The sequence below is a fragment of the Mixophyes fleayi genome, chromosome 3 (genome assembly GCF_038048845.1).
Source record: "Mixophyes fleayi isolate aMixFle1 chromosome 3, aMixFle1.hap1, whole genome shotgun sequence".
In the NCBI taxonomy this organism is placed as follows: domain Eukaryota; kingdom Metazoa; phylum Chordata; class Amphibia; order Anura; family Limnodynastidae; genus Mixophyes; species Mixophyes fleayi.
In genome coordinates, this window is record NC_134404.1 from 17,183,526 (window position 1) to 17,208,365 (window position 24,840).

General features: G+C 41.1%; 1 protein-coding gene across 1 annotated transcript in view; it reads right to left on the minus strand.

Moving 5' to 3' along the window:
• LOC142142597 (L-gulonolactone oxidase-like) overlaps positions 1-24,840 on the minus strand; it is a 114,050-nt gene that overhangs the window by 5,961 nt on the left and 83,249 nt on the right. The window contains exons 9-10 of the mRNA XM_075200473.1: positions 4,312-4,461; positions 2,184-2,348 (exon numbers count right to left, since the gene is read on the minus strand). Coding sequence (XP_075056574.1) covers positions 2,184-2,348; positions 4,312-4,461 — 315 coding nt within the window. The remainder of the gene's footprint in view (positions 1-2,183; positions 2,349-4,311; positions 4,462-24,840) is intronic.

Below are 24,840 nucleotides of genomic sequence, written 5' to 3' on the forward strand. Positions count from 1 at the left end.
AGAGGTGTGGCTTAATTTTTTTTATTAAACTAATGTGGTTGTAATGATGGTCGTGTGTTTCTCCAAGTGCCAGCATGCCCAGACAGTTATTGGCAGCTCAGGCTGGCTGGGACTTGTAGTTCCACATGCTAAAATGGTGTTTACCACTTTTTGTTTATTTTATCTCACTTTATTACCCTACACTCAGGGGTGTAGGAAGAGCCCTAGTGCTTTCAGCAGAGGGCTGGGTCTCCCTAGAGCAGGGGCATCACACATTTTTGATGAACAGCCTGGGGTTGGTTCGTCATTATGGCAGAGGGACCTCTGCTGCAGGTTCACCTGCTATAGTGTCACCAACCCCGGGTGGTTGACCTACTGCTGGTTTCTGTGAAATCAGGGGGACCCCACGCACTTTTTTCCCCCTGATTTCTCGGAAACCAGCACTAGGGTTAATAACATTAGGAGGGAGGGGGGACCCCACACTTCTTTTTGTTTTTTAATTTTTTTTTTTACACTGTATTAGAGCCGGCGGGTCACCTGGCTGTAATGCCGTCCGATCCGCCGGCTCAGCAGTCGCTGACAGGTACGTACGTATCTGCAGAGTCCTGTGTACTAGAGCAGCCCTGCGCCCAAATCCAACAGGACACGGATCTTGAGATCCGTGCTTTGATGAATTCGGGAGCACGCAAAGCTTAAATACGGGCGTGAAATTCTGAGTGCGGGTTGCACACAGTATGCATGTTATAATGAACTGGGCCCACTGAATGAACCATAAACTGCAGCAAGTATTAGAATAACATCCCGATCCCCATGCGTTAGTCTGTTACTGGTGAAACGTGTAAAGGGTTATATAGCAATCTCTCCTTTTATCTATTTAGTTTTTATGTATCCCTTTATATTATGCTTGTTTATCATTTTTTATTTGACATTTTTTGTACTTTCTTTGGCAGGCTCTATATAATCTATGTTACCTCTCTGAGTTTGCACCTAAATTAGCATCTAAGGTACCTACAGTCAGGGCTGCCACACACACTATATTAACATAACACACACTCTATATTGACACCCCCCTTACCTTGTGCAATCCGCAGGAGTTTACACATTGGGCGTCACCTGTCACATTATGCACGAACCATGTGACCCCAGGGCTCTCACTGACGGGGCACACATAGAGGAGGGGGGTGGGCAGATCACAAGGCAGTGACCACGGGCAAAATAGACGGTAGCTGATCTCCCCCTCCCCCATTCGCTTGACACCTGAGGCCGAAATTTAGTTATTTTTTTTAAATGAGTGGAGATTTCGGTCAAATCTCCGCCTTGAAGTGTCTCACGGATGTTCTGGAGACACTTTGCTGCTAATTGAATCTCCCCCCTATGAGTCAGATAACTCTTTATGTCTGGAACACACAATACCTTATTATATATTATAGCTACAGGATCTTTGGGGATTTTGGAACCTGTTATACAGGAAGTTGAGAAAACCAGTGAATGTAAAATGAAAATAATCTCTGCTATTGTACGATAATATGATATTAGTTAGACGCTTTTGCAAATGTAAGATAAGCCGTCCGCTCTGTCAAGGCACTTCTGCTAATAGGGTGGTCCTAACTCTAAACAATGAGATACCCTATATCGGGCCATACATATATGTGTTTTTAAATTGAGAGCTAACTTACCAAGAGATACCCCAGGAACCTTCAAATGTCAATACAGCACCAACACTCCCCCTCAGCTACTGACACCAGACCTGCCTCTCATACATACAACAATACAGAAATGGAAGTTGCTCAATCAATTTATAGGCTCACAACTGTATATTCTCCTTTCTGTATAACTCCACCATCTCTAGCACCTGCTGTGAACCTATAAATTGATTTAGCAACTTCCATTTCTGTAGTGAAATACAGATATGACCTCCGACTCTGCCTTCTATAGTCACTGTGAGGAGCAGCGCTAAGCAACTTAACAAGAAGAGAAATGCAATAAGAACTGTATTGAAAGACAGGGGTCATTGATACATGTAATGTAGTGTATTTTAGGTATGGTGCTCCAAGTAACAGAAATGAAGCCTAATGCAAAAAAAATTCTCAAGCATATTAGATAAGAGATTCAATATTTGTATAATATTAACTTTCCTCACCAATCGGTACCCCCATCTCCCCCTACCCACCTGTTATGAAGTCTATCTGGCGTCCTTGTCTCACCTGTACATAATGACATTCATGTAACAGCTGTTTCTTTGGTAACACGGACTCAGCAGGATGTCATCTCCTCTGACAAAGCGGACTTCTACCGGGAAATGTGCCACCACCTGCGGGTTCCTCTCCAGCCAAGATTTCAGCTGCATTAAGGCGTCCTGCGTCTTCTCTCTGGTATCAGGACATAATTACCTTATTGTCCTATCTCTGATGTAAAGTGTAAAAACCTTGCGGGCATTATATAATATTTTCTACCCATGTGAGACCAAGACACATAGTTACATCTTCACCTGGTCTCTTTGATCGGACGATTACTAACTCTGGAGCCAGGATCTATCTTTATAAAATACATCGTAGTAACAGTATGAATGGGGAGAATATTTGAAATATAATCTCATCTTTGGTGACCAGTGACGTCGGGAATAACAACAATGACGATATTTTCACACTGGTTCATAAAGTCAGTTTAAAGGGTAACTCTAACATTTAAATATAGTTTTGGGTAGAGTTAACTTAATATGATAACATACAGAGTTTGGTGCAGTGATCCCCTGATTCTGGGGTCTCACAGAAGGTTCCAAAAGTCCTGTGCTCTTTCTTCCTAAGCAATCTGTTTCTATCATACAGTTACATTCTCAGTTTGTATGAATGGGAAATTCACAGGGAAGGGGCAACTACACCAGCGTGACCTGCTTGACACCGATACGTGATAGGAGAGAGTAGTGCAGCGCTGGATCATTGGAGTCATTGGGAAGACCTGACAGATCACAGGATCACCGTACTGACAGTAAGTAGAACTCTGTATATTTCATATCTTAGCAACGTCCACCTAAAACTAAAAATTAATGTTTTGGGTGACATTCTACTTAAAGCAATACTTACAGCTTCTCTGCTTCATCCTTCTTTTCCTTAAAGTTAGCTATTGAAGTTAGAGATGATTAAAATGGCCCATAATACTCACAGGGGGAAGTTCTAACATTAATTACCACCCCTGCTCTGGTACTGTTTAGCACCTACTCTATACATATCTGACAACAGTCCTGATTTGTAGCACCAGAAAGTACAAGGCCTAGTAAGCAAAGGAGACAGGCATTGTCTGTAATGTGTGTGGTTTGGAGAAAATTCGGATGCAGTTGGGGCGGACCTGGGAGTGGTTTTGCTGAATCAGGGGTGTGGCCTAATTTATCCTGATTTTCCAATGGGGACCGTGTATGGGTGTGTCCATGTACAAGCAGATTGTCACTACACACAGCTGTGACAGCTTTTCTTCTTTTAAATATGGGGGGAGGGAACAAACGGTATTATGAAATACATGTAACAATATTAAAATATGTGTGTATATATATATATATATATATATATATATGTAAAAAATTAAATATAAATTAATACAATTTCTTATAATTCACAGTATTATCTCATAAACATCATGTTTAATTTTAAAGCAGCAAATCCTTATCTCCTTTTCAAAATCTCCCTGGAGGGCAGACAAGTATGTCTGCCAGACACACACACACACACACACACACACACACAGACTCACAGCTGTCTGCATGTCATGTGAAGGCATAGGGCAGGGGACTAATCTCAGAGGGGAGTTCCAAAACCTCTCTGCAGCATGCACCATGTGCCTGTGGTTACCATAGTAGCCACATGACGCTGCGGAAACTCTGCAGAGTTATATATCATTAATGGCAGTCTGCAGCAACAAACCAATGAAAAATGGTGATCGCCACAGTGATGTTAGTTAAAAGGCACCTCATTTTACCATGGGATTGCTGCTATAATAACATAAATATAAGCAGTCATTTATGTTTTTAAATTTTTGTTAATGAAGAGGTACAACACCTTTGTCACCCAATGAGTATTGAACATTGTCCCCCTAAAAATAAATCCCTTTAATACATATTACCAGACTGAAGCATGTAAAAGTAAATGGAATAATTATTATTATTGAGGCCGCAGAGATGTACCCATAGCGGGCACAGACACATGGAACATGCCTCTGTTAGATGTACAGGTCAGTCTGGGATAGCTTAACATTCGCTGGTTTAATAAATAGTAAAGAGTGCAAGCTCTTTGGGTTACGCACCAGATGTCTACGGCTACGGTGTATCTTAGGAAGGTTACTCACATGGGAATGGCCCAGTCCTGCACATACTGCTTAAACAGGCAGTCGAAGTTGAACATTTTGTAGCTGACGGCGATTCGCTCGTTTCTACCAGCGAACAGCAGCCAGAAATAGAATCGGTTTATTGCGGGGACCAAGCTTGATATAAACGTGCTGAAAAAACACAACAAAACTGTATAAGAGGAAAGAAAAGACAAACTTTACACCAGCGTATTACTGTATCCCGGTATTTACCAAATCCAGAATCCTAACAGTGCATGTTTTCCAGATCTCCTTACTTTAGCACAGGTCTAGTCATTACTAACTGACACGTTGGAACAAAACCACAGGTGGTATAAGTATCTCACTTGTCACCTGGAAAACCCTTCTGTATGCATTGAAACATGACCCCAGTTTATTGTAAACAATCAGGGAGAGCAGAAACACTTTAAAGCAAAATACAACTGTCTTTATAATATGTTTCTAAATACTTAAAAACGTGCAAATATTTTATTTTATTTTCATTGTAATGTTTTTTGACACCTTTTCCACCAATTTGTTTTAGTTACTGATCAGTAAACGAACTGGTTGCAAACAAAACATAATAGTTATATAGTCAATAAAAACATAATAGTAATAATAATATAGGTGTGTAATCGAAAAAGACTTTTAGGGGCCGATTCAATTGGTCTCGTAATATTTAATGCTGCGGTTAAAGTAAAAAAAAAATCGGCTCTGTATTTACTCTGAAGCCGCCGCCGTTTTCACTTTCCGCGGTGTTCTAAATAGTACAATTCAATTTCAAAACCATTGCACCTCCCCGCGTGTCAATCATAGGTGAATGCGAATGTTATGGGGCTATAACAAAAATCTCTGGCAACATCAACTGTCATCTCCGGCTTTCTGGTGATTTCCTTGTGACTCTCTGAGTATTTAGCAATTTTTTGCAGTGAAAATTTTATGCAATTTTTTGCATTTTTTTATTATATTGCAATTACACTACAGTAATTTCCAGTTATATTTAGAGATGTGCACCGGCGACTTTTGGTGTCTCGTGTTTTGTGTTTTGGATTACCGTGATGTTTTGGGTTCGGATTTGTTTCCCAAAACACCTGCCGAAAGGTTTTGGATTCGGATTTTTTTTGAAAAAAGCATAAAAAGTTCATAAAACAAGTTTTTGGGCTTATTTTTACTCCTACGCTATTATTAACCTCAATAACATTTAATAACAAGCATTTCCACTAATTTACAGTGTATTCTGAACACCTCACAATATTGTTATTAGTCCAAAACATTGCAACGAGGTATCTTTCTGGACTGCGTAGTGGAGTGGTCACCACAATATAATAAGAAAACCATCAACTGGTCTTAATCGCACCAAAAAATGTACCTGGACTGCGTAGAGGAGTGGGTCACCACAATATATATACCGTATTTCCCCATGTATATGACGCTCCACTGTATAAGACGCACCTATATAAATCATGTGAAAAAATTGAGGATAAACATTATCCTCAATTTTTTCACAGAGTATTTGTGCAGCTTATACAGAGGAGTGACAACGCTATAGTCAATTCTGCCTTACCCTGTCAGATGATTCCTCTGTCCAGTAAAGTCTTCTGTCTTCTGTCCGTCTGATCCTGACGCTGGAAACCCGATTAAGGTCCTCTCTGCGATGTCCAGATGTCCTTTCAGGACCTTGACAATCCTTTCAGGACCTTGTCAAGGTCCTGAACGGACATCGCAGAAAGGACCTTAATCGGGTTTCCAGCATCAGGATCAGACAGAGAGAAGACTTTACCGGACAGAGGAATCATCTTACAGGGTAAGTGCTACTACCCCTGTATAAGACGCACCCAGTTATTAGACCCAAAATTTTGGGGGAAAAGGTGCGTCTTATACATGGGGAAATACGGTAATAAGAAAACCATCAACTGGTATGAATCGCACCGAATAATGTACCTGGACTGCGTAGAGGAGTGGTCACCACAACATAAATTAAAAACCCTGAACTTGTATGATTCGCACCAATAAATGTATCTGGACTGTGTAGAGGAGTGGTCACCACAATATAATTAAAAAACCCTCCACGGGTCTGAATTCCCAAAAAAAAGGTTCTTTACTGCGTAGTGGGGTGGCCCCGGTACACAATTTTTTACCGGGGCCACAATATTATTAAAAAACCCTCCACGGGTCTGAATTCCACCCAAAAAGTTTATGGACTGCGTAGTGTAGTGTTCCCCACAATATTATTTAAAAATTTTGCAGCAACAGTCAACGTTGTTTAATATCTGATACACCTCTATCTGGACTGCATAGTGGAGTGGCCCCGGTACCCAATTTGGTACCGGGGCCACAATACCTCCTCCAACCATGGTACAGAGCATTCATCATTGAGATCCCATCAAGTATGTTAAAGACAGACAGGGTCGAAGTGTTATTGGTTGACTTTGTAAACCAAAAAACTGTCCCTGTTGCACATAGTCGTGCAATGAAGACTGACTTTTTCATTTAAAGGCACCATCTTTCAAGTGTAGTGTTTGTAAGTCATATTATACTTTTGGTAAAATTTGTTTAATTTGTTCCTCTTTATGGTAACTACTAATAGAATTAAAGTATTAAATAAATAGAAGCGGCAGTTCCTCTTTATGGGAATTATTAATAGAATTAAAGTATTAAATAGAGTGGTATGGAGTGGTAGTGTGGTATAGAGTGGTCCCCACAATATAATAATAAAACCCTCAACTGGTCAGAATTCCACCAAACAAGTATCTGGACTGCGTAGTGGGGTGGCCCCGTTACCCAATTTGATACCGGGGCCACAATAAAATAAATACACCCTCAACTGGTCAGAATTCCACCAAACAAGTATCTGGACTGCGTAGTGGGTACACAATTTGATACCGGGGCCACAATACCTCCTCCAAGTTCCAAGTGTAGTGTTTATAACATCTTAACACTACACTAATTCTAGCACGTCAAAACCTCTTGTTTTAAATAATGACAGGGCATTTAACTTTTGAGTTAATTTATTGAATTTGTTGGCATTTTCTTTTACTTTTTGAACATGGCAAACGACTGTTGAATGGTCACATAATGCCAAAAAAATAGTTGCAAGATGTAATTGTCCTTGGGCCTTCCCACCCACCCTTATGTTGTTGAAATAGGACATGCACACTTTAACAAACCAATCATTTCAGCGACAGGGCCTACCAAACAACTGTGGCTGAAATGATTGGTTTGTTTGGGCCCCCACACCAAAAAAAAATTCATCTCTCCCTGTACAAACTAAACAGGCTCTACTGAGGAAAGATGTCGTCCTCATCCTCAACCTCTGATTCCTCTCCCCCTACAGTGTGTACTTCCTCCTCCTCACACATTATCAAGTCGTCCTCGCTGGACTCCACAACCACAGGTCCCTCTGTACTATCTGGAGGGCAGTGCTGTACTTCATTGAGGAATTGATTATTCATTTTTATAAACATCATTTTTTCAACGTTGTGAGGAAGCAACCTCCTTCGCCGCTCACTGACCAGATTCCCCGCTGCACTAAAAACTCTTTCCGAGTACACACTGGAGGGGGGACAACTCAGTTAAAAAATAGAGCCAGTTTGTACAGGGGCTTCCAAACTGCCTTTTGGAGTTCTACCACGTCACTACGTCTAGTTAATTTAGATTGCAAGGCTTGTAAATATAAATACTTTGAAGATAAAAAAAAGCAGGCTGCACAAACTGTGGAGCTAGAAAATGAAATTAAATGGACCACGTTACTTTGGTGGCTATCTATGCCCCCCCCCCCCCCCACCCTACACTTGTAGTTGAATATAAATAAAGCAGCCTGCATAGACTGTAGAATTAGAAATTCAAATATACAAAGAAATGGACAAAGGCAGTTTGGTATCTATCTGCATCAGATCCCCTCTCCACTAGGAGTAAAATAGAAAACTATTCAGCCGTTATATAATCTAGAATATAAATAGAAATTGAGAAAGGCAATTTGGTATCTGTCTGCATCATAATCAACATCCTCCTCAGCGCCAGCTACATCAATATCCTCCTCCTGGTGTACAACATTCACACCTTCATTAGCCAAATCTGTAACTGGACTGTGGGTGATCCTTCCAGCATATGCAGAGGGCGTGCTGCAAATGCTGGATGGAGTCACCTCTTCCCGTACAGTGATGGGAAGGTCAGGGTTCACAACCAACACCCTTGGACTCGCCTTGGGGATTTGTGATGTCATCTGTTTAGAAGGCAGAGTTCTTTGCTGTTTTGTTGTTGTTGCTGACAGCATAACTCTCTTAAATTTTTTGTAGGGGGGGGGGGGGGAGGAGGGCGTAGATCCTTGGGTGAAGCTGGACCACTAGTCATAAACACGGGCCAGGGCCTAAGCCGTTCCTTGCCACTACGTGTCGTAAATGGCATATTGCCAACTTTACGTTTCTTCTCAGATGATTTGAAGTTTCTCTTTTTGCTATTTTTTGAGAGCTTGGGCTTTTTGGATTTTACATGCCCTGTACTAGGAGATTGGGCATCGTGCTTGCCAGACGACGTTGATGGCATTTCATCGTCTATGTCATGACTAGTGGCAGCAGCTTCAGCATTAGGAGGAAGTGGGTCTTGATCTTTCCCTACTTTATCCTCCAAATTTTTGTTTTCCATTATATGTAGCACAAGAGAGCGTACCCCTAAGCCACACACACTCGGCAAAGCCTTTAAAAATTATATGCGGCACAGGAGAGTAGCACTGGACTTATACTGCTGAATCAGTGAACTTTGTAATATCAGTACCACTGGACTTATACTGCTGAATCAGTGAACTTTGTAATATATCAGTACCACTGGACTTATACTGCTGAATCAGTGAACTTGGTAATATAATATTGCAGTACCAATGGGCTTATACTGCAGGATTGGTTTTGCAAATTTTGTTGTAATTAACAAGCACAGCACAGAACTAAACAGCACGAGATCTACCAGGACAGAGGACCACCTAACACACCCTCCCTCTACCCTGATCAATGCCCGAGTGAAGATGGCGGCGACTAGCGGGGAATTTATAGGTTCCGAGCATCGCGAGATCCGACGGCGGGATTATGACTCAGAGCCTCGGTTTCAAGTTTTCATTTGGCGCCAATACCCGGATCTGTCTCGGATCCGACTCGGATTGGAAAGGTTCGGGTGGGCTCGGATTCACAAAATCCGAGTGCGCTCATCTCTAATACTTATATTCATGCCAAAGTACCTCAGAACACATGACTGCAAACATATATACATACTACTCATACACAATACACATACATACACGCATACATACAAATTTAGTTTACATAGTTAATTTATTTTTTGCATATTGTAGAGGTGTTATATAAATATATGCACACACAAATTTATTAAACTTGAAGTTGTAGATTATTGTTAGGGTGGATTTGTAATCTTTGGAAAAAATATTTATAATGCTTTTTTGGTCTGATTTTTGTAATTTTGCTAAAAAAAACAATCAATTATCAGATTTTTAATACATACTTTTTTATTTCATTACTTTTCGGGGGTTTACAATTTTTTACCCGGCCAAGAGAGGTGCGAGATAAAACTGCTTATTTCATAGTTTACATTGCTGGGTTAAAATACAATTGAACAGCCCCCTTTAGCTCTAGCCTATACCTTAACATGAGGCTCAAACCCGCAGCGATATGCTACTTTCAGAAAAAAACGTAACGCTAGATTTGCAATTGATTTGCGGGGAACATCATTGCGCTCCAAAATGACACAAAATAGCGTCACAATGGTTTAACGCTGTGTTATACCGTCAATTAAATCGACCCCTTATATCACTTTAATCTGCTACTTTCTATAGAGCCAATGACAGAAGAAGGACATTTGTGACAACTATTCCCAGATAACTGTGTAGAAAATAAAGTATTGCCCATAACAACCAATCAGATTCCTTTTAGCAAACAAAGGAAACATCCGATTGGTTGTAAACACCCCCCGTAGAGCCTCTTCAAGCCCTGGGAGAGGGGAGAATTCAGCAGGATTATTGATTCCACAACAGTAATACACATAAGACACACAACCAAGTTATAGAACGTGTATTGCTCCTGATGCATTGTTGGCATTAAGTCCAGGCTATGTGTAGACTGACTGATTTCATATGCTGCCATCAGGAGCAGTTGAAGTATCGGCTACATAACATCTGACATTTACAGTATTCTGTCCCTGCGGGCAACCTACAGATTTAGAGACGTCTGGAGAGGCAGCTGCTAGTGTCCTGGGGCCAATAAAAGATGTAAATGTCTGAGAGAGTCAGACAAGAACACACATATTAATCTGACCACACATATTAATCTGACATGTATACAAATCGTCATCTGTTCCATATAGCAACATCGCTCGTGGTCCTTTCTAGGGATGAAGATGGAAGTGCGTGTTTAGGAAAGTTGCTTGAAGGTTTTTTTTATCATGTAGATGTGTCTGGGACTTATCTTAATGGCTTATTGTATGCATCTAGGTCAGTGGTCAGAGAACAGGGGTAAATTACCCCAAATAGGTAAAAATGAAATTCCTGGGGGTAATGCTGCCGATTCACATGCTGTCAGTTGGAATGTAGATCCCTTTAAATGTAAAATTGCTGTTGTACCAGAAGAGCATCCAGGGTTGGTAGAGGCACTTCTTGAGCTTTGATGCAATAATGAAGCATGTATGGCATTTGAAAACAAAGCAGATCTGTCATATTTTTGGATGTCAACAGCTGCAAAGGCATCAAAATTGCACATGAAGAGGCAGTCAAAAGGTTGCCGCCTTTTGCAACAACCTACCTTTGCCAACAAGGATTTTCCACTCTAATGAACATAAAAACAAAGCAGAGAAATTGATTGGACGCTGAAGACTGTATCCAAATTGCCCTGACATCAAAATGCCCCAATATTGATGCTCTTGTATCAAAAATGAAGCAACATAATTTCTCCAAAACCTGAAGTTTTGAAGTTGAAGCTTTCAAAGACATTTCGAATAGATTCAATAAAATTTTGAATTCCAATAATTAATAATATATGACCTCCTTCCTTTCAAATCAAGGGGATAACGTCGGCGTATCTAAATATATTTGGGGGTAAAAGGTAAAAAAGTTCCCTGACCCCTGATCTAGATAGTATTCTGCAATCAGTGTGTTACTGTAAGGAGCCGCAGCGGCCACGGGCACCGCCGTGACTCTCCTCCTTCCTGCATTGACGTCCCCGGCCATCGCCATGACGACCGGGCGTCACTTCCGGTTACTTCCGGACACCAAGTGTGTTAAGCGCCGGCAAGTGCTGCAGCCGGGCGCATGCGCTAAGTATAGTCTTCGGGCTAATTAAACATCACGATCATTATTACGAAGTCTGAGCCTGTTTGTCACTACAGGGCTGAGCCCTGATTGGCCCATGTCAGTATATAAGGTAGGGAAGGCTTAGCCTCCCTGCCGATTATAGCGTCCAGTTTGCCTGTCAGCTAACCTGCTCCTGTATCATGTTGGTGACAACCTGTGGATTGATTTCTTGTGTATGACCCCTGCCTGGACTTTGACTCTGCCTTTTTGCCAGTGACCCTTGACCTTTCAGCCTGTACTTTGGATCTCGCTACCGTGCCTGTGACCCCGACCTTTGGCGTGTTTACGACTACTCCTGCTTGCAAGTGACCTCTGACCTTGGCTAGTTTACTGGATTCGCTGTCTGCCATTTCTCCTCATTCCTGGGTTCTCCACAGCCGGTACCCATTACACGACCCTCCGTTTGTCTGCAGCCAAGTCTGTCCCCACCACTAGGGGCAACAGTGAACACCAGACTTTCGGAGCGGGTTTTGTGGTATTGGCTGCTGGAGTTCCTAACAGTTACTACAGGTTACTACAGGCATGCTACATGGTCTCTGGTAATTATAGTCCAGTGTAGTCAGGGATTCTGCTCACAGCATTTAAAGGACCTAGTTTCTCCATGGGGTTAAGTGACTAAAGTGCAATTTTACAAAGTGTTTTGGCAAATTTTATGTAGGGGTTGAAAAACTTGACATCTACTAAAGGCCAAACCTCACATACAATTGCATGGTTTTTTTTTAAACCAACAATTTGAAACCAATTTTTTGCAATCTGAAAAAAAATGAACATAAAACAGCCAGAAACGGGAATGTTTTTTAGACCTGGTTCTGATCGGCAAGAGAGCCACAAACTCCACTTCTCCAACAGCCCAGGCTGCTCAGCATTGGGCATGGTCCTAGGAGGAGGGGGGCAACAAAATCATCCACTGGGTTCCTCCTGGCACCTCTGCCAGTACGTACCAGGTTAGTAATATGAAAATGTAGTACAGGTACTTGTAGAACTACAAGCGTCAGCAGTGCATGTGGACACATGTGGTGCCACAAGTTTGCACTACAAGTGTTTGTCCCATGCAATAAAGAGTGTTGCCCCATTCTAATATCTAAATAAATCATTTGTGTCACTATACATATTAAGAATTAAGAACAGAGACTCCTTGATCTAAAGGATTTCTTAATATTATTATTGGGGCCATCATTTTCCTGTGGTGAAGATTCCATAATAAATACTTACCTGAAATCTTCTTATTTTCTTCCTCCAATGTAAACCATAAAAACAAGGTGCACCGTTCATGAGGAGCTCCCGACATCAAATGAGTTAATATCTGGGCAGGGGAAAATGCAGGATTTGTAGAGAGGGGTTTCCACACCACGCCACCAGTGGGCGTCACCAGCATACATGGGGGCGTCGCTATATTAGACAGTGCTTGGCTGCTCTCCAACTCTTCCTATCCCCATAATATACATGGGCAATGCTGTGTGCACTTCTGTTAGGTGCACACAGCTCTCCCTTTTCAAGCAGAGCCGTGTGAAGCGGGAGCAGGCTCCACCCACCTCAATTATACAGTGCCCCAGGCTTGGAGGGGGGTTTCCGGGCACTAGGAACCCCCCCCTCTCAGTTTTCCTATGCTGAGTTGGGCTGTCCTACTTAACAGCCAGGCAACTAATCAGGATCACTCTCTCATAGTTTGTTCAGATCCCCACCCTAGTGGACCAGTCCTGATGCTGATTAGCACTGCGCTCTTACACAGTGCAGGAAAAAAACTGATTTTCCAATCCCGTTTCACTGCACGCATTTCAGTGCTTTCAAATTCCACACAACGCCAGCAGGGAGGTAGTCTGTGGTCTGCTGCTATAAGGTGAAAAAGTACATCATTACAGGGAGAATATGAGTGAAATGGGACAGATTTGAGTCAAAAATGATCTCAGAATGTGTCTGTATGAAAGAGAAAAGAGCTAAGTCAGTGGAACATACCGCAATACCTCAGTATATAACGGTATGACTGAGAGACACAGCACCTGAGTGACCCCAGGGACCCTCATAATATAACGGTATGACTGAGAGACACAGCACCTGAGTGACCCCAGGGACCCTCATAATATAACGGTACGACTGAGAGACACAGCACCTGAGTGACCCCAGGGAACCTCATAATATAACGGTATGACTGAGAGACACAGCACCTGAGTGACCCCAGGGAACCTCATAATATAACGGTATGACTGAGAGACACAGCACCTGAGTGACCCCAGGGACCCTCATAATATAACGGTACGACTGAGAGACACAGCACCTGAGTGACCCCAGGGAACCTCACAATATAACGGTACGACTTTGAGGCACAGCACTTGAGTGACCCCCAGGGACATCCTACTGGGAGCAGCAAATATATGAAGTGTCACCCCCATAGTGGAGGGTTGAGCAAGGTTGAGAGAGCAGTGCCATAACTGAGTGAGTGATGTTACAGCCGCAGAGGAGGTGTAAGTAAAACACTTTTGAGAGAAAATGGATGTGCGCTGAGACACCACTTTAAATTTGACAGTTCTAGTGACAAATCCATGTTAATCCTGCCATAATTCATGTAATTGCGCAATGAAGGTGGTTCATGATGATGTGATTTGCAGTGAATAGCTGATGATGATGATGATGCACAAGAGTAGCCTGCTCACCCGGAAGTCTGGTAGAAACACCTGAAATTCGTGAGTCTCCTGGACATTCCGAAATAATAGGCGAGACTGGTCACATGTCTGGTCACATGTAATAGAGTGTCCACAGAACTCGCACTTCTACAATGCCCATCAAGCCATGTTTGCCGAATTTCATCACAACATTTGTTTTGCATTATGAAGGCCAGAGAATAATAACACATGGTAAGAATGGCACCTACCGCGGAGAAAATGACAAACTGTATTGTGCAGTTGGTTTATATTGAAAAATAGGGACATAAATTCACAGAGTCCAAATATTTAAAACCTGAGACTCTCTGGAGAAATCAGTGACAGCTGTCAGCTGTGGAGTCAAGTCGTCCCACTCGGGGAACAGGCCCGGCATGTTTAATTTTAGATCGCTATATGAAAAAAAAAAATCTCCTCATTTTATTTACGGATACAGTAGAAAGTTGCAATCCAGGTGATGTATGGTGATGATGGGCCTGAGGCTGACACAGCACAAGTTTATGGACAGAAGTTAATCAGTCCCAGAATAATTCCGTGTACAATGTGGTGGTATTGTGATATTTACAAGCCTTTCGTTAGCATTGCCGAGAGTTTACCGTGAAAGGAGGACACAGGGCAGCAATTGGGCCAGTGTAACATTAACACACAGGTTGTTAAATATGAAGAAAGAGAATTTAACTTAGCAAGAGTTAACTTTGCAAAAATGTATTATGAATTTTTGGCCAGTGAGTATAGGTTAAAGTTATATCAACCGCTAGGTGGAGTTGAAACAAGCATATTTGCCGACTTTTCAGATCTTCCCTCCAGGAGATGCAGACGGTAGCTCTGTGATATCAGGGGGATGGGCGGGACTTAATGACTTAAGGGCTGTAAAATCGGTGTGGCTTAACTTGAAAGTGGGTGGAGTCTTACACAAATGTCCCCCGTTGTAGGAGGCATTTGGTTGGAATGGGGCAGGGCTTATTTTGTCCTGCTTTGTGGATTTTACATGGGACAGGGAAGATGAATTCATATTATTAACTAACATAGCTAATACCCCATCCCCTCCCAAACATACAGTAAATTGTAACTTGTAAATGTTGGGTGAGATACCCTTTAAATACCTTGGTTTACAAGCAAGAACCTAAAGATTCCTCTCCTGCAATGCTCTCACCATAGGATTGAATGGATAACTCCATCTGTTTGCTTTTTGGAGCTTGATAAAATTGCCCAGATCGCAGTCCCCACTGAGTATTATGGGGACTGCTGGATTGTGCAGTACTTTTACTAATGCAGGAGTGTTCGGCTTTTCTTAAATGACAATTTTACTTAAAAATGCCTAAACCATACCAAAAAAGTCATTTCTGAATGGTTTAGGGCTTCATAAATATGCCAAAATAAATTAATAGAAACTACTGGAAAACATGCTAAAATTGGGAGGGGGGGAATGAGTCCATCAGTGCCTGTCCCATGAATCTAGATTTAATAAATACCTATTAAACATTAAAATTATTTAAATGCATACAATATTTAGTTACCTAAAACATATATTAAAATGTGCATAATTTTTACATTCTCTATTTCATACCCATTCTTAACGTGCTGTCACTAGTGCAAATATTACCAAAAAGCTTGTTCAATTTTATTTTAAAATAACCTCTTATTTTTCACCACTATTTTAACATAAATACATAGATATAAATATTCAGGTTATTCATAAGTCTCATAAGTTATATTTAACATTGACAACATTTGCTAGTCTGACAATCCAAGTGGTCTAATTAGTACATTATTAATCGCTACTGACAAATACATGATGGTGTTACAACGTTAAAACTTCTATTTACAATGATTATAAATTGAAGCGTGTCATACTAGTAATTAAACACAAGGTGGCGGCAGCTCCCCGGGAGTGGATGTCTTCTTTCACTGTATCTACAGAACGCATATTACAGTTTCAGTGCCCCCAATGTAAGTGTGTATTATAGTTCTATAATGCAATGTAATTACTAAAAAATAGGCATTTTTAGAGTAAGCATCAGAAACTTGTGGCTGTCTGGTTCTTCCAGGTTGACGCTGGAAGTTGTGATGCCCCAGCCACCAACATCACTTATTATAGAAATTTCAGTAATTGTAAGATCATTTACAAGTCATAAGATTGTCACCATAATATCTATAGTACATATACTACCGCACTCCCTTTACCAACCAAGTAGTAGGACCCTACTGCCCGCAGGAGGTAGAAATGACTGGCCATTAATAATGCTTCTTGAGTTTGGTTTGTAATTTCTTTTAGTGATTGGGATCTGATATAACTGTATAATAACCCTGCTAAATTAATTAAGAGCAAATTAATTCAGTGACACTAAAGTCAGTGGTGAATTGAGGAACAGACACGTATTTTCCATATTAAACTGACATCTTTGCAAATAAACCATCTAGATTGTAAGTAAAGGGTTAAATGTCTTCAACAAAAAAAAAAGGGGATGATGCAGTTTCCATGGAACGCCTCTAGGGGGCAGTCACTGCTTTTCCAACAATGATGATAAAGGGGACAATCAGCAATACAAAGTATTAACCTCTTAAGGGCTGTACATACTGGCGAGTAGATTTATATATATTGTCTTATTGTGCAGGGTTTCTGAGCATCTTCTTAACATGTGTTATGTACCTGTGTGTGATGGGAAATGTTTTAAATGTCTTGCTTTAAATGTGTTTACAGTTATTTAATGCCTCTCTAATCTGATTAAATACAAAGCCGCTGCTTATGTATATACAATATAATTTTTTTTTATTAAACCCTTCTGATTGGTTTTGTATATGTTTTATTCCATACCTACAGCCTAACCACACCCACATTCTAACTAAGCCATGCCCCCTTCTGAGTCTGGAAATTGTGACAGTCCTGTAAAAATCGAGACTGTTAGGAGGGGAGATTGGATTCAGTGTTCAGATGAGCATTTTTCAACCTCTTACGGTAAGAAATATCAGCTCCTTTTATTGCACACCTCTGAGGTGCCAGGAAAAACGAGTGAAGATTTCAGTGAGAACACGGAGACGATGTGTGTGTCCCTGCCCCTAATTATGTGCATTTGTGGGTGGAGTTTGAGCAGAAGAGGGGCGGGTCTTATTTCGTCCCAATTTTGTGCTTCAAAATGTTAATTTATCAATGGGCGTCACAGTTTTTCCTTCGCTTCGCCCCGTATTTGAAAGAGTTAACACCGGCGGTAACACTGCTATAGCAAACCATGCCGCAGTAGCCGTTCTGCTCTTGCCATCTCAGAGTTGCCGAGAATATTGAAAAGTCATTGAAAAAAATGCTTTGATGTTTAACTAAAGCATTTTTAAAATATGTAAATATGTAAAGGATTGTATTTTTAATTTTTCTTATTTCTTTATCTCCAGAGTAAGACACCTATCTTTTGGCATTTTATTGTAAATTCCCTCTTCGTCTCTATGCACCATAAAAAAAACATAATGATTTATCAAAATAATAAAACTTACAAACATAATGAATTGCCTATGTCACTTATTGACACGATAGTCTATTACCATTGTATTATACTGACGTGACATTACAATGTAGAACCCAGCGAGGACAGACCCACGAGAGGCAACGAGCAGCCGCACTCACACTGCATTATGATTAATACTCATCTCACAAAGTTCTTTTGAAAAGTCATTAAGGGTTCAGTCCGTTGATTAAATGCAGCAAGGTGCTTTCATGTCTTAGTGCCCTGTGGTGTTACTTTGTCTGCTAAGGTTTTTACACAGAGTTTCATCAACTGTTACGTCTCATTTACACCCTTTATTGTTTCTGGCTTGGCTGGTTTCAGAAGGATATTTTTGTTGCATGTGAAGATATGTGGCACAGAGCAAATCTCGCCTGTGTCACTTTATCATGTAACTGATACTTTCAAATTAATGATGTGCTTCACACTGTGTCACTATCTTCAAGGACAACTTATATCTGTGCATCTAACTGCTTCATTGTCTTTAAGATGCATTTTCATGTTAAATGTAGGAACCACTAAATTCCAAAATTGAATAGTTCAGCGTTACCCTGAGATTCCACTGCGATTTTGATAAAAAAGTACAGGCAACTGAAGCTCCTCCCATATTTTTAGAACAGCGTCCTGATGGGGTCTGATGCAGGTCAGAAATCTGAGAATGCAGTCATTTCAGCTACTGTGACATCACTAACCCCGCCCATGCCTACAAATCCACACAGTGCATTTCAGCTCAGCAAGTCTGCAAAGCTGTCACTCACACTATGCCTATTTAGCTAGAGAAGCAACTCCCTGCTAACATGGTGACCCGCTGCAGAGGTGTGAGAGAGATCATGAAATATTTAGTTACGTATAAACACTTCAGTTGTTTCATGTGTATCGTTCAGCTCAGTAATCACAGGCTGTCACATGTATTCATTGCAAATAGCGGCTTCACTTGGGCTTTAAATCCAGTAAGGAATAAAATCCATTTATGTCAATGAAATAGTGCATGAAATTATTTATTTGCTAAATTTATCATGAGAAAAAAAATTAGAAAAGGAGGTTTTCATATAAATGTGAAAACTGCAAATGATCTTTCATTGGAGAGATGGTTTAATGTGACCTCAGGGAGACTGTGCTGAGATCTCTCACGGTAGAGAGATAAACGTAAACATCTACGCCGGCAGGGGGAACAGTTGTTACTGATGACCTTTAGAACACATATTCCAATTAAGCACACCCTCTTCTCAAATTTAGCTCATCTTAGCTGCATAAACCGTGAGCTCTCAACATTTCAGTGTTCATTAGCAAAACTTATGTATTATGAAAAATACCTTAAATTGTGATGAATGTTAGAATAGACTTTGGACTTCTGTGACCTGCAGCCTTAATATGGTCACAGTTCTCCACGGTGACTGCTAATTCCATATAATTTACAGCAGGGAGTGCATTATCCCATATATAGCTGTGCTACTAGGAAGCTTATTTATATACAGACTAATAAAACATATATTAACCCAGAGCGGATATTAAGAAAACACAGAACAGCATGAAAACACATTGTTAGACAGTACAAGTCATGTGGGCCAAATCTATGTTGGAAATGTAACTGTATGTATTGTGACACTGACCTCCAACACGTAATACTGATATAACAGCCTTCTGCTCTATTTGTCAGCTTGACAGGCAACTAACATAAATAATTTCTCCTTGGTGACCTGTGACAGATGCCCCTGGTGGGCTTTGCTGCAAATACCAGCACGGTGTAGGGGGCTACTCTATGGTGTACACGATAGAAGGAGCTCTGAGGCTCTCGCTGCCGTTCTCCCTGTAGATCCCTGTGGTGTTTCTGGGGTACCCCTGAAGGTGGGGATCCCCTTGTTGGTACCTTTCTGTGTCTGTGCACATTGGCCCTTATAACTCCTGGGGTTCTCTTCCACTCCTTATCCACACTGACCCTCATGGCACTTGCTCCCAATATATTAAGGGCACCACCATGTTATGGGGAACAAACTGAGGTGCCTCCAAAATAATGTAGCGTCTGAACATCCCCTTAAACCGGTCTCTGGTGGCACCTACCAGACACCTTTTTTTCTGCTGAGGAATAGGAGCCTTAAACTAAATCCATTTATTACCCCTGCAGGGGCTATTACTAATTGTGCCATGCGGCGTTGGCAGCGCACCCCCTTCCCAAACGCTGGGGAGTGGCCAGAATCTCCTCACCTGTCCTAAGTCCTCAGTAATATGGCTGCCTACACCCTGCTCGCGGGGAAGCCAGACACTTTATAGACTCCATGTGAGCCTTGCAGAGCCAGTGCTGGCTTTCTCACTGCGCGGCTGGCTCCGGACACTGACAGCCACGTCACGGGCACCATACTAAGTGAGGCAATAGCCTCACTACACAAAAACACACTAACCTGAGAGATGCCCAAAGCTTAGATCAAACGAATGTGGGGCACTCGACCTTGGCACTCCCTTACTGTACATTGCCTACGTACTTTCGCCCCTTCCCACCTCCCGTTCCGCCCTTCAAGTCGTAAACAGTCAGAACAGTAATTTGCACTTGGACATGAAATGCATATTTCATGTAAGATACAGCGCGCGACGAGACTTACGTCCTCACATGTAGCGGACCCTAGGAGTTTGTGGTGCAGTCACTTGTTGGGGAATATCCTTGTCCTGGTGATGACTGTGACTGTAGGAGCAGATTTATTCCTGTACAACATAACAGTGATACTGAATAGAGATGCTCAGGCTCGGTTCTCTGAGAACCAAGCCCACCCGAATATCACCAATCCGAGTACTGAGCCGAGCCCGATCTGTACTTTCCCTCCCCCTCGGAAGTGAAAACGAGGCAAAATGCTATTGTTGCGTCGTCAGATCTTGCAAAATTTTGGATTCTATAGGTACCGCCCTCCACGGAGATCCAGCACCATTTCACAGAGAGACACAGAAGGGGTAGCAGGGTTGTTGGTAGTTTCCAGTGCAGTTAGGCAGCGTAATTAATAAAAGAGAAAAAGGAGGGGTGGCACTGCTCTTTCAGTCTCCAGTGACATTGTACTGTGCCATAGCTTACACAGAAAGAGGAGAAGTGGCAGTTTTCAGTGCTGAAAGACACATTATAGGGCTGGCAGTGTTTTTCAAAGGCTCCAGTGACATTGTAAAGAGTTGTGTGAAGTGTTCAGTGCTGAAACAGAAATTCTAATAATAGGGCTGGCAGTGTTATTAAAAGTCACAGTCACATTGTACTGTATTATGAAAATGGATTCACAGCAGTACACAGAGGAGCAGGAGCACCAAGCAGCTGCTGCCATGAGTCATGATGATAGTAATCCCTCTACGTCATCTGGTAAAGCCTATGTAAAAGCACATAATGTTTTTAAGTCAGGGAAACAAAAATGTAAAAAAAAAAACCTTTACCTTGGTAAAGAAAAAAAAACTGTAATCCAGGCAAAGTTATCTGCAGAAAAAAATAAAATTGCCAACATGCCATTCTACACACACAGTGGCAAGGAAAGAATGAGGCCTTCGCCTTTCTCTATGAGTGCTAGTTCTGCAACTGTCACTGAGGCATCTTCTTGTAAGGTCAGTCGTGACCAAGCAAGACCTTGTCATTCGGACTTAAAAAGTGGTGTCCAAATACTTTTACGTGTAAAAGCCAAGCCGTAAAAAACAGTAAGGCAGTCGGCAATTAACGTTTCAACAGTAGTATTAGGTCGCCAATTCACAAGGTGGACAGTATGATTAGGTAGACTATTCATATGTGGACAGTATTATTATAGGGCTAGCAATATGGTTAAGGACAGGTTTAGAGATAGGGACAGGGATAGGGATAGGGACAGGGTTAGAGTTAGAGATAATACTGTCTACATTTGAATTGACAACCTAATAAATACTGTCTACATTGCAATTGATGCCCAAATAATACTGTTCATGTCATTATATTGTTGACTTTATAACCTCGTCTACTCTGCTGCCCATTAATCATTTTATGTCAATCCAACATAAGGGTGGGTAGGAGGGCCGAAATTCCATTCCATCTTGCACCACTTTTCTTTTCTGTCACTGCTGTGTGGCAATGTTTCCTAGATGTGCTATGAACTGTTGTGTGTTTGTGTAGTTGCTCTGTCGCTTAGCATCCAGCCAGGTCACTGCAGTCTTTGTCCCAAAGTGTATGAAAATAATATTGTGACCTGGGAGGTGGTCAAAATTGACTGGAACTGACTGGAAATTAGTGTTATTGAGATTAATAATAAGGTAGGAACAAAAAAGAGCAAAATTATATGATTTTAGTATATTTTAGCAAATTTCTAAAAAAAATACAGATCCAAAACCACAACACACGAGGGCGGTTTTGCCAAAACCAAAACTAAAACACGGAGTTAATCCAGATGTAAAACCAAATCTAAAACACGGGGGTCATTTAGCATTTCTAATCCTGAATCCTGAATCACAGTGACATAATACTGAGAAGAGACGTCTCGTATCTCCAAAGTCTACATCATAACCAGCACTGGAGTGACATTAATGATCCAGCACAGAGTTATGGATGGAGCCATAAGTTAATATACAATATGCAGAGGTTGGCAGGAGACAATAACTTACACAGCGCACATATACATGATAGATGCTCTAGAAGGAAATATGTTCTCAATATAAAGATGGAAATAAAGGATATGCTAAAAAATTTAATTGAACATTAAAAAACCATTGGACAATTACTTCATACAATATCTATAAGTATGTGTCTTATTTTTGAAGTTTTCTCTTGTCATATATTCTGGTATAATGCAATCTATCCATCTATCTCACATCTATCTATCTATCTTACATTTATCTATCTATCTATCTATCTATCTATCTATCTATCTATCTATCTATCTATCCATCTATCTATCTCACCTCTATTTATCTATCTTACATTTATCTATCTATCTCACCTCTATCTATCTATCTATCTTACATTTATCTATCTATCTATCCATCTATCTATCTATCCATCCATCTATCTATCTATCTATCTATCCATCTATCTATCTATCTATCTATCTATCTATCTATCTATCTATCTCATATCTATGTATCTATCTCATATCTATCTATCTATCTATCTATCTATCTATCCATCTATCTATATATCTTACATTTAACTATCTATCTCACCTCTATCTATCTATCTATCTCATATCTATCTATTTATCTATCTATCTATCATCTAACTCATATCTATCTGTATGTATTTACTATCTGTTCTAGCTGTGAGTCCTGGTTATTAATATTGTGCGGTCTGTGTCGTATAATGAAGAATTAATCTGTAAGAGTGGAAGGAATGAATCATGCAGAGAATGAATCCATTGTATGACAGTGCAGTCACTGAGTTCTTGCAGCCTGTGTAGGAATTGTGTAACATGTCAGTAACTGTGATATCTCTGTTTATACACAGATAATACAGCTGATTTAATTACTGGTTAGGTGAATTAATTTATTGTATAAGAATCTCGCATCATGTCCTGTTCCACTCCAACCCCCCTAGGGCTCATCCACACGAGCGTAATAGTTATGTCACATACAGCCATCTGAATTGGAGGCACTATAGTGATGTATAGGATAGAGGACACTCATCTGTGAACTCACCACACACCTGCACCCTAACCAGCCCACTATAAATGTGTAACCTGTGATTAACTAAAAGCCACCAGTGATGTCACATTAGATCCCTGTATTGTTGCCTCCTAAAAAACACATCAGGGACAATCTGGTTTAGAGCCACGAACACTAAGCCAGGAGTCACGGTCAAAAGTTTGACGCAAATATTGGTTTTCACAAAGTTTGCTACTTAAATGTTTTTAGACCTTTTTGTCAGATGTTGCTATGGGATACTGGAGTAAAATTACAAGCATTTCAGAAGTGTCAAAGGTTTTTACTGACAATTACATTAAGTTTATGCCAAAAGTCAATATTTGCAGTGTTGATCCTTCTTTTTGAAGACCTCTGCAATGCGCACTGACATGCTGTCAATCAGCTTCTGGGCCACAAACTGACTGATGGCCGCCAATTGTTGTCTAATCAATGCTTGGAATATGTCAGAATTTGTGGGTTTTTGTTTGTCCACCCGCCTCTTGAGGACTGACAACAAGTTCTCAATGGGATTAACGTCTGGGGAGTTTCCTGGCCATAGACCCAAAATTTGAAAGGAGATCTATCATCTCATATCTGATATCTATCTCTCGAGGACCCTGCTCCTTCCAGTAAATTCTTAGTGATTCAGAAGTCTTTAATTAAGTGGTTAATTAATTTGTTATCACTTTATTATGCTCAATAATGAGAATTTACTACTATCTACAATTCCATTAATGTAATTGCAGTGGGAACTTTTAATATTTACCACAACGATAACAAATGAATCACACATTCAATTAAAGACTTCCAGATCTCTATTGTTGCAATAAAAAAAACAAATGCCTGCGAAGTCCAAACACATGGAATCACACATGAACACACACACACATACACACACAAAATGCAGGATCGTTTGGAATATACCATACTTACCTACTTTCTTCAGCTCCCTTCCGGGAGCCAGCCAGTGGAGGTGGGCGAGGGGGCGGGGCGGCAGAAATCGCGTCATTTCGGCTCCGCCCCCTGTGATGTCATGACGCAAATCGCGTCATTTGACAGCGGGGGCGGGACCAAATGCCGCGATTTACCGGGAATCGCGGCATTTGGGATCTAATTCTGCCCACTTCACTAGGAAAAGGGGCACTTCCTAGTGAAGTGGGCAGAATTCGGGAGATTGCCACACTCACCCGGGAGTCCGGGAGACTCTCCCAAAATGCGGGAGTCTCCCGGACATTCCGGGAGAGTTGGCAAGTATGGAATATAGACATCAACAAAATGTTAGATTAGTCTATAAAGAACCTGGGAGTTTTCGCATGATTTAGGGCTGCTCCCCATTTGCCAAAGCCATCACCTGTGATGTTCCTTCATGCAACGCACAAGTACAATCAGCTGGCCCCATGATATTAAATGCCAGTGACACCGCGGAGGGAATTCATTTCCCTGC